Here is a 12,149-nt window from a genome sequence, read left to right on the forward strand (position 1 = left end):
CGGGCGAAGCAACAGGATTCTGCAGCGGCAATAAATCGTAAACGCGCTACATATAGCAGGCGGATGGCTCGTGGGCGAAAATCGTACGTTTTAATATCGGGCGGCGGCGGACCCGGGCATAATATTATGTTATTATTATTATATTATTATGGAAAAACAAAACAGTTGTTATTTAGAAGTAACGATATGTAAATGGCATGTCGAACAGATTCATCGTGCAGCGGGTCGTAAATTTCTCGTCTCTCCTCGCCACCGCCGCCGCCGTGTTACAGCTGAAGAAGCAGCCGCAGCCGCAGCAGCAGCAGCAGAGACCCATCCGAATTGAAACAAAACGCTTATATTACAGACCGATTTATACATAATATATTTTACCGGAATATATAATATGATGATATATAGGAGGCGTGCAACCATTATGCGCATAATAAGCGTCCGATATAATTTTATTATTATATTATATTATGCATATTCGTTTTCGGAAGAATCCGGGTTTTCAGAACCCCGAAGGCCCTTTCGTTTATACGCGTATTATATCGCGATGGATTCGGCGGTCGCAAGCGAGCGATGACGCTCCGATATGATTTACGGTTTCCCGCTCGCGTTTCCCCGCCAACGCCGGGCTCTATATAGGCACAGCAGCCCGCGGACAATATAGTCTTAATATAATATGTGTATGTTCGGCGGCCGAGATTGCAATAATGTTATGATATTTTGTATGTTATTATTATGTTGAAGCACAAACACTCGATACTAATAATTAAACGCATATTATACACAGTCAACACGCGGTAGAAGTGACATTAACATAATATTTTAAGACATATTTGGTCTATACGTGGTAGAAAACTATAGCAGGCAATGATATAATTACGTATAGTGTAACGGACGAATATTTTTCTCGGAAATTGTCTACCAAAATGTAGATTTAACTTTAAATTTAATGAGTTTAATTAACGCGTACGTCTAAATAGACAAAATCGTAATGCCCAGTCACAGACTGTTTATCGCAATATAATAATACATCATGAGACAGTACGCATCATCATGTGAATATGTAATGGCAGTATTGTCTTTGCCCCCCGCGCCATTATGATGATATTATTAAATGCTGTTGTTGTTATGACACGTGCGTGCGAATGAAATGTTTATAAATCGAAGCATATATACATTGTGCAGCAGCGGATGCATTTATAATATCTATATACACAAATCTGTGTAAAGGCTCACGTAATAAGTATTTAACATTGTAATAATGTATGGGTAAGTATCGTTTTTACACCTCACCGTAGTAAAATATTGTGTAGGCACAGAGCCGTATGGCCACTGCGATCCATATTACGATGTATTTTATAATATCCGTATCGTACGCAGCGGAACGGCGGCCTACTGACGAATCCGCTCCCAGGTCCAGGTAATAACTTTTAATAACACTTTTTTATTTACCTACCGACGGTCTAGACGCGTGCGTGCCTCCATAGTCCATACCTCGTACACACATATAATATGTTGACCATACGAGCACTGGAAACGAGTATTTTCAGGGATCACGATTAATTCATCTCGAAACCGTTCCGCGGACGGGAGAGTGTAATATTATACCAAATAAGCCTATATGCTAATACAATATAGATGAGGTGCCTACAATATAAACACGATGCAAATGCGCCATGACTGTATAATGTATATTGTATTATTGTATGAGTTTATCTACAGGACTATATTATTCTTAGTCTAATCAGACATGCACTCTGCTGAAGCGCTTCACCACAATGTTTTCGTTCGATACAAGCATAAGTGTTACACAACAATGAGAAAAAAGTCCAAGCTCAGTTCGAAAAATTCGATAATACTTGTTTGTTTTTAATTTCGGCGATTCACGAAGCCCGTAAAATATTTCAAAGAAGTTTTTGTCACATAGTAATAGTTTGTTACCTTAGTATATTTCTCAGAGTTTTATAAACTATTATAGCTTTTATACTATGTTGTTTTGCAGATAAATTAGCAATCAAATAGTATTGTTATATGAGAAAACTATATTAATACCATGTATATCGATATTATAGAAATCATCTTTCAAAAAAAAACATAAAAACCCAGATAACTGTTTATGGTTCAAAAAACGACCAATGTTTTGAAATATGCTCAAAGAAGATTACATGGACCAAAGAGTTTATTGATTGGGAGTATCGATTTCCGAACTGTCACGTTTTTCCCGAGTAGAGTATACCTACCGATTGCTTTCCGTTTTCGGCTTCGAACATAATATCGAAATGACTAAATAGGCATACGGCGGCGGCGGTGACCGTCTTCGTTCGTCCTTACAACGACACATTATTACTATCGTCATCATTATTGTTATATTATAAGACCGATCGGATTTTATACCAAATTCAGAAAAGAAAGTTGTACACGTGGCGTACAACGTACGTGGTCCGACGTGAGGCGGGTACGTGATCGCGAAAAAAATACGAAAACCGAACGTCTCGACGTCAGCCAGTTTTCATTAGGTATTGTTGTATATTATCGCCGGGGTCAGAAAATATACAGATTTCGACACTCGCCCGCGGGCCGCGGAGTGTGACGAAAACCGAAATTGCTCATTGCGCGAGGATCCAAATGATATACCTATATCGGCTAGGCATAATGACTATTATAATACTGACCTAATATAATCTATATCAAAATACCGATGTCGAGGTTCTCACCGATATCGACCGCGTTATCTGTGTACGTACAGTAGCGAGTAAACGACTACCAGTGTCTACCACTTCTACAACGGTCGCAGGTGTATAATAATAATAATAAACCGTTCTAGTTCCCAATATACAAGCGAATACAAAGAACAATGATATGGCCGGTCTTGTATATAGGTATAATAATATAATAACGAGATGTAATATAATCGTCGCGGTTGTATTATTACGTAACGTCGGCGAGAAAAAAAATCCGTCGGCAGTTTATTATATTATTGTTATTATTATTGTACATACATCATATATAATATATATATATATATATATACAGTAGTCGCCGCTTATTGGACTCACTTTGGGACCCGACAATTTGAGTCAATTAACCGAAAGAGTCAATAAGGCGAATGACTCAAAAACCTAACCTAACCTAACCGTGCGAATCGGGACCAACCGTTTTGAGTCTAATATGCGAATGAGTCAATTAACCGTGAGTCCAATAAGCGGCGACCACTGTACATATATATATATTATATAGGTACAGTATCGAGCGTATACAGATGTAATAATTATTATTGCGCGAGTAACGATCGCCGCCGCGCGTATAAATACGGTGTTCATCATCTCGTAAAGTACATTATGTTATTGTGTCGTATACTCGTATATAAATGTATAGTGTGTATGCTGTATGCATATATATATATTAATATCGTGTATAATGCGATCGTATTATTGCGCGACGAGACCAGTAAAATAATAACGGACTCAGAGCACGTGCGCGACGGTGTACGATAGGCAATAATAATAGTAATAATTGTCCGACAACAATGCCGCTCGTATATTACACGGACGACCGGGCTGCAGTAGCACCTGTAGAACGGTTGTGCAAGTGCAGCGCGAATCCGAGCGATTGTTATAGGTTTAGGTATTTTTTTTTTTTTTTTTGTTTCCTTTCGGTTTTAGGTCTTTGCCGCATCATATTATTATTATCATTTGTAATAAAGTTATGATACTGCAGGAGCAGCGGAGGAGCTCCGTGGAAATAACTGTCTACTGTACCGTAAATATTATGCATCATCTCCAAACCATCAAGTCGGGTTCGACTTCGACGAATACAAAGTAGCGATTTGCAGACTACCTATCGCATATAACATGCCTTCGTCCAAACGATTTGATATCGTACGGTATAATATTATTACAATGTCACGCGATGGAACATATTTCCATATATGAACACTGATCTCCACCATCTGTATTTCGGAAAATTACAGTCCAATGGCAGAGTACTTTCGCTATAATATTGGACTTGTATATTATATTAATATGACGTATTGTGTACCGATTCTGTACCTTTAATACATACTTACAGTTTATGTGGGAAAGTTTCAGAATTTTGAATTTATCTTGTTTTCAGTCATTACCGATATGAGCAGATGTACCTATATGCATAACATAAGTAATATAATATCACTACGCTTATTTCAGTTTATTCGTTTCACCCACACATGACAACGTGTGGTTTTATTTTTTTATCACGACGTCATAATATTATGTGCAACCTCACATTATTGATCGATTATTATTCAGTAGTAAATCGTGGGCTGAGTATAATAATTAATAATTATATAAATACATATATATATATCATTAAAATTTATAAGCGAGCGTGGAACGATTATATAATGATATAACGAGAATTTCGTCGGATCACATAGATAATATACATTAATACGTTGCGATGTAAGTAGGTAGAATTTACCAATCTATAATAATATACGATATAGGTACCATAGTATTTGTTTTTTACGACATATATTTTGAACGTAACTCTCGCTCGGAGATTTAAATGTATTGCCTATGCATTAAAAGTCGATAATAATCAACAAATATCGTCGATGAAAAACAATATTATAGTGTAAGCCACAATTCGTCGGTTTCTTTTGCCTTATATAACTGCAATCGGTCAGCGTTCGGGCGAATCGACTATTTAATTATCGCTGGAAAAATTACTCCACAAAATGTGTAGTCATCGGACTACATTTTCCTGTAATTTCTCTGCAGAATATCAATCTTTAGGAATAATAGGTGACCTAAATACGATAATGATGTTGATACAAACTACTTAAAAAAAAAAAACAAAAATAGTTGTACATCACTATTAATCTAGGTTTTTATAATTTACCTAATGCAAAACAGTAAACATGATATTGTTTTGTTTTTTTTTCACGCATACCTACGAGTATAATAGATACCTAATATGGATATAATACAACTATATCTACTAAAAGGACGGGACCAAAGGCATCCTGTTCGAAGTTTGTCCGGTCAAAGGGACATAACGATGCTCACAAAATTTATAATCCCTTTTTAAACGACAAGTGCGGCTATAATATGTCGTTTATTGTATACAGGGTGTATTCGTGTATCTATTAGGCGACTGGTATAATAACGCGATAGTCGGGTAGTGTAATAATTTTGTTCAGTAAAATATTGTCAAATCCTCCAGACAAAACCTATATATACGCAGGCAGACAATTATTTATGTGTGTCTCTTGCTGTTATCATTATAATATTATTACTATGAGCCTTCAGACATTCTATGTACAGCTAAACACAATTTATAATTATGCGCGTGACAAGCGTTGGCCAGCTACAAACCAAATAACTTTCCATCGTCACTGTGACTGGAGTGAATTTTGAAATTTCGTACTAAAAACGAGCCATGTTATTTTAATATATTACCATCGTCTGCAAGCTGCACGTGCATCGTCCGGGTGTGATTTCCAATCGCGTCACGGCGATCGTCGGACAATTATTATTATATTATTATTATTATTATTATTTAACCATTACTATTATAAAAACGTTCGTACGACAAATAAATAATGTATATTATATTATTATGTATACGATCAATGTACTGCGGTGTGCGGCGGTCGCGAGGTCTGATTTAACGAGACGTAGATCGATCGATCGATCGACTTGTTGCCGATCTCGTCCCGGCCGACTGCTGCAGGGGAGCGATTCCGGATTCGCGGAGTCACCGCGGTCTAGTTTTCGTCGGGATTCGCCAAAAAACGCTCGCATGTACAATGTACCTACATATACATTATACTGTAATAATATAATACACTGGTTACGTGAACGGCGGGTACTTGGGATTTTGTCGTGGATTATTTTATTATTATTATTATTATTATTATATATAAAGGTTTTTTTTAACTTTTTTTTTATCGGCCGAAACCGATTTGGAAATGCGATAAACGGGTTTCGTTTCGTCGCGGGGCGCTCGTTAGCGAAAAGTCCGCGCGGTGGACGACGTGAAAAAAATAAAAACGAAAAACGAAAATTGCGATCCGCATTCAGACGGGGAAAAAAAATAACAAATAACGTTACATAATTGGAAGTTTCTTCCACAATAATAATATAATGTATAATAACATATATAATACACGCCGGGAGAAAATCGGAGCGACGACGAGTAGTTATTTATTTTTTTTTATTCTTCTCCTCCGTCTTCGTCAAACTTGGCGAATTTAACAATATCACGGAGCACATGTCCCTACCTCTGTTATAGTACATACCATATGTACCTCTACACGACGACGACGACGACGACAATGACGACTACTACTGCGACGACGTATGTGTACTTTCAAACACGACATGTGATAATTCTCGGACGGGCTACCGGGTTTACACGGACCAAATTTTTGCGCCGCTCCTCGTTAAAATTGCAGTTGGTCTCGTCGTCTGTCGCCGTCGTCGTATAGTCCGTCCAGACGGCAATTATAGCCGCGTTTATGTATGTGTGTGTGTGTGTGTGTGTTACAGAGCGTAAGTGCACCGGTGCACCGGTGCACCGAGCGGCCACATTGCGTCACGTTGTGAGCGGAGAATTTTTTTAAACCGTTTTATATTGTACGTATACTCACACATAATGTGCCACCCTTTTCGCCCCCCCCCCACACGTGTTCTCGGGTTTTCCAGTCGGATCAAAAAAAAATGTATATATGATATGTAATCGCTATGTCACACACGAGACAGACGGTGATGACGCGATGACGATTATACTATGATGACGCGTCACCTTCAGCGCATCCGTCTACAGAACTATTTCATAAGTCATAGAGATAGGTAGGTACAACGTGTTTTTTTTCTTGTCAAACATTCCACATAGCGCATTGTGATTTTTGTTTATTTAAATCGCTTAATTGGATAGACCATATAGTGAAGACGTTAAACCATGACTATTAAACGCGAAACTTATTAGTAGTTATTTGGTTTCAAACAAAAATTGATTACCAAACTGTATTATTTTGTAATTATATATACTTACACTGTCTAAATTATATACGTCGGTATTCGTGCATTTTAAACGTTCTTATGTGACCTTTTTGCTAAAAAAATTACAATAATATTATTTAAGCTACCGATGTATATAGTAAAGTACTATACTGCTGCAACTTGTGTCTTTTTAATTATTTGATACTATAATATTATGTATCTACGTCGAAATGATTTGGAGAATGTCGGTGTCTTAAAATTTCGAATTAGAAATGTTCCTCTATTTGCCTTGCAGTGACATACGTACTAAATGCAATAATCAAATAATAATAATAACAATAGTTTATTTTAAATATTCACATTATATTCTAACTTACTGTATAGTATTACCCTAATTCCCGAAACATGACGTAAATATGTAACGCATTAACACACGTCAATAATTAGTAAATAATTTTTATTTTTGATGTTTTCGCAGACGGCGTGGCCAAAGTGATGAGCGTGGTGGACACGTCTCCTCCGGCGTGGTACACCTACTACCCACGACCCGTGGTCCCATCAGTAGCGCATCCGCGCGACCCGTCCAGCATGCGCGAGAAGCACTCGAGCCCGCGCAAGATGGTCACCGCGCCCGCAGTGGTGCCGTGCGTGTCGCCCAAACAGGGCTCCGTGTACCCGGCTCACCACCATCACCATCATCACCGCCGGCACCACGACCAGCCGGACCATCGTCATCACCGCGACGACGACGGCTCAGCCGCGGACAATGACGACGACGAGGATGACGAGGACATGATGCCGTTCGACTTGTCACGCAACGGTGGCAGCTCACCGTCATCGTCTCCACGGTCGCCGCTCCGGTCGCACCGCATGTCACCTGCCGCGTTCAAACCGTACGACGGCAGTGGTGCCGGCGTCAACAACGACCAACCACTCGACCTGCGAGTCGACTACAAAAAGTCACGTCGCGGCGACGAAATGGAAGACGAGAACCAGAACCTGATCATCAGGACGCCGTCCCCGGAGGACATCGAAGTCGACAGTCCCGGACCACCGTCCGCTGACCTTCAACGATACGCGTCTCACCGAGCCGACCACAGCGACCGCAGCGCCGTAGTGCACAGCCCCTGTTCGTCGTCTGATAAGGAAGTGAACGTGACCGACGACCACCATCATCACCACCACCACTTCCAACCATCTCAACACCACCAGAACCAGAACCAGCTGCAGCAGCATCAACAGCAACAGCACCAACAGCAGCAGCAGCAACAACAGCAGCAGCAACAACAACAACAACAACAACAGCAGCAACATCACCGCCGTGGTGGCATAACCGTCGAAGACGAACGGCATCACCACCAGCGTATGGTCAACTATCCGGTGCTGTTCCCGCCGCAGCCGCTTCATCCCATGATGTTGGAGGCCATATACAGGGCGGGCGCTGTGGGCGACAAGTCCCGGATGCCTTCGTCGCTGGCCGGTTACCAGACAGGTAGCGGTTACCACAGATCGTCGCAGCATTATCCGTTCATCAACTCGCCACTGCTCAACGGGCACCACCACTTGCCGCCGCCAACCTACGACGTTGTCAGACAGCCTCCGCCACCTCCACTACCGCCACCTGTGGCCAGATCACCGCAGCAGAAGCCGTCAGCGTTCCAGGAGACGTCTGGAAAACCGAAAGACAGGTAGGTCGATGATGACAATAATAAAAAATATTACAACAAACGGAGCACGCGCAATTTGGGTTAGGTCGTGGCACGTTAGGATGGCGCTATGGTTGGGGGGGTGGCTAGGCAGTAGTGCGTGCAGCAGTCGTTTAGGGGCAGCAATAAGTGCGAGTGGGGAGTGAGGACGTGTCGGAAAACCGCAACTCGACGGTAAATTTTTTTCAAAATTATTCGTTTTAACGCGTGATTATTTATTTTGATGAAATAAATATGGTCACGTATATTTCTGTGAGGCAAATTTTGATACATATTTTTTTATTCCTTTATAAAGTGTATTGCACCCGTGTCCGATCGGGTCTCAGTGGTAAAAAGTTAATAATATGTTTTACTAACAACATTGTGTATGCGTTCTGTGCTACAGGTACTCGTGCAAGTTTTGCCAGAAAGTGTTCCCGCGCAGTGCCAACCTCACCAGGCATTTGCGAACGCACACGGGCGAGCAGCCGTACAAATGTAACTACTGCGAGCGGTCGTTCAGCATATCGTCCAACTTGCAGCGACACGTGCGCAACATTCACAACAAGGAGAAGCCGTTCAAGTGTCCGCTGTGTGAGCGGTGCTTCGGACAGCAGACCAACCTGGACCGGCACCTCAAGAAGCACGAGGCCGACGGGCCGACCATAATGGACGACCGGCTGTCCTCGTCCGCGGCCGTGGTGGCCGCAGCGGCCGCAGCGGTCGCGGCCGATCGGAGGCGCCCGTCCCGGGGCCCCGGCGCCGGCGACGAGTCCTACTTCGAAGAGATCCGATCGTTCATGGGCAAGGTGAGCGAGGACGGCAGCAGGTTCGCCGCAGCGGCCGCAGCAGCAGCGGCGGCCGCGGCCATCGGCCACCGTCGGGGCGGACACGCGCATCCGGCCGGCGGGAGGCGACAGTCGACGACGTCCGCTTCGTGCCCGTACCGCCGCGGCTCGGCGGGCGACGCACCGCCGGCCGAAAGGTTCTCGTCCCGGTCTTCCGCCTCGTCGGCTGGTTCCATGGAATCGTCTTCGGGCGCGGCCGACGCGTCCGCCACCGCCGCAGCCGCCGCGGCCGCCGAAAAGGAGTGCGTCAACAGCACCTGACCCTCCGCCTTTGCGGACACTGTCGCGACGGCTTCCAATCGCGATCGTCGCGCTGATACCACATACGCGGTTACCGGCACCGACCGTCGACGACGCGGTTGATACCGACGGCTACGACGACGACATGATGTGCAGCACCCCATTAAGTGCGGCGGACGCATCTCCGTGGGTGCGTAAACAGCCCAGCGAAGATAATTTTTTTTTCTACCTACGTTATAATATCGTATCGTTCCATTTTATCACTACGCAATTTTCGACGAGGTAACGAATAACATATATAATACGAATAACATGATTTTTAATACAATATTTTAGTAATTTTAGTGGTACATGTACATAGTTTTTAGTCGAGGATTGTATTATTATTATTATTTTTATATATATATAAAGTTTATCATATTGTTATTGTCGCGTGTAAGTATTTTATGTCGTAGAATCTACACAGGTTATTAAGATTTACATATATTATTATATTTTTGTAAACTCGCTCCCCCCCGCAATCGACTGCGATCGTTCTGTGATAATAACAGGTATATCGTCGCGATTAGCTCCTCGCATTGGATAGGCATGTAATGTGTCAACTGCGACCGTTTTACCAGCTTTTGACAATATTATCAGCGGTACGTATACCTAACATGCCGAATCCATTTTAATATTATAACAATACGTATAATATGTTATTCTCGTTTGACTATATTATGTTATATTTTAAGTTTCGATTTTGACCCACCGCGATCCTCACACTTTTGTTTCGATCGTAACAGAATTTACTAAAAGACTTAAATCCATTATAATAATATTAACTTAAAAACTCGTATAGGAATTTTTATAATTGTATAAACGCAGTGTAGCACACCGGCGGACATGATGATATATTACGTATAGGTTCGATCGGCGTGTCCCATCGAGACACGTTTCATCAATCGTTCCATTACGGAAAATCGGCGACAGAAAAGTCTTTTCGCTTACTCAGCAGCGTTTGATAAATACGACGACGCTCGCCACACGACGACATGCGCCTTGAGGTTAAAATATTTTTTTACTCGCTTTTCGCTCGCGAGAACAATGAAAAGCTTCCGGACGCGGACGGCACAGGTGGGTCTGGTGAACTGGGAGCGGGGGCGAAAAGAGTATCCCGAGAGATATCACGCTTTACAGACTTGGTGGTGCACTCGTGTCAAACGAATCGGACGACGACGGCTGTGCAGGTAAAGAGGTAGGTAGGTATAGTGTATTAGAAAACGGTTTCTCTATCGGCCAATAGTGCATTTCGCATTACCATAATATTTAAAACGCGTCGAGCAGGATGCTCTAGATTCAGCCGGTGTGTGTGTGTGTGTCTGTGTGTGCAGGACGAAAACCGGTCGATGAAATCGTTATATACGGTTTGTTTTTTTTCACTCGTAACACACGCTCGCACACACTCACGTATCCACTTGTGTGCGCGTATTATTTTTTTTTTAACTTCCAGTTCGATAATATACGGTTTTCTCGCTAACCGGTTCCCCTGTGCGGCCGCGGCCGCTTCGGATGCTGCGCAGTGCGCGGACACGAAAAAGGAAAAAAATTATCAATTATTATTGTATATCTTATATTTATATATACGATTATGATATTGTGTAAGCGTGTGTTTTGGTTATTATTATTATTATTTTGTTTGCTCTCAACGCCCGTGTTTACCGACGGGCGGTTATAAAATCTCGGTTAATTTTCAACTGTAAATAATAAAAAAAAAATATTATTTTAATAAATAGGTACACATAGAGTGAACCTCAAAGTTCGTCTGTGCGTATACAATTATGTACATAATATAATAATAATAATAAAATTATGTTAAATTTCTCGCTTTGGGGTGTTTCGGAGGTGTTTCTGTGCACGGAATACGGTGAAAAACTACAAAAATCCAAAAAAAAAAACTATTGAGAAACGATTTGCGTCCACCGCAATGTTCTGTATAATGTTACTGAAAATGTTATCATATAATATTATGATGAATAAAAATATATCGTATAATGTATATTGTATATCTTATATTATGTAGGTACCGTCGAACGGACGACGACGATGGTAATAATTATAAATAGTCGATCCGAATAATAATAATGATAATAATGTGTTCAGCATCCAACCAGCATATATATATATATATATACGGTACACGCAAAGTGCTTAAAAAAATATCGCAAAGCTAGTCAAAAAGACGATAGGTACGTAAAATGAAATCTGTAAAAATAGAGAAAACGATATAAATAGTCTTACTTAAAACGGATATAATAAAAATAATATAGACAATGTGTTAGATTACAATATAAATAAATAATATTCAATTATAATACTTAGGTATACGATCGTTTTAGTTTTAGTAAATATTTTTTGTT

The 12,149-nt window shown here is 41.3% G+C and overlaps 1 protein-coding gene across 1 annotated transcript in view; it reads left to right on the forward strand.

Moving 5' to 3' along the window:
* The window catches only part of LOC111038186 (pair-rule protein odd-paired-like), a 55,887-nt gene extending 44,163 nt beyond the window's left edge, over positions 1 to 11,724 (forward strand). The window contains exons 3-4 of the mRNA XM_022321182.1: positions 7,456 to 8,665; positions 9,069 to 11,724. Coding sequence (XP_022176874.1) covers positions 7,473 to 8,665; positions 9,069 to 9,771 — 1,896 coding nt within the window. The 5' untranslated portion in view covers positions 7,456 to 7,472 and the 3' untranslated portion in view covers positions 9,772 to 11,724. The remainder of the gene's footprint in view (positions 1 to 7,455; positions 8,666 to 9,068) is intronic.
* Positions 11,725 to 12,149: the final 425 nt, after the last annotated feature.

The sequence above is a fragment of the Myzus persicae genome, unplaced genomic scaffold (genome assembly GCF_001856785.1).
Source record: "Myzus persicae strain clone G006 unplaced genomic scaffold, MPER_G0061.0, whole genome shotgun sequence".
NCBI classification, from domain to species: domain Eukaryota; kingdom Metazoa; phylum Arthropoda; class Insecta; order Hemiptera; family Aphididae; genus Myzus; species Myzus persicae.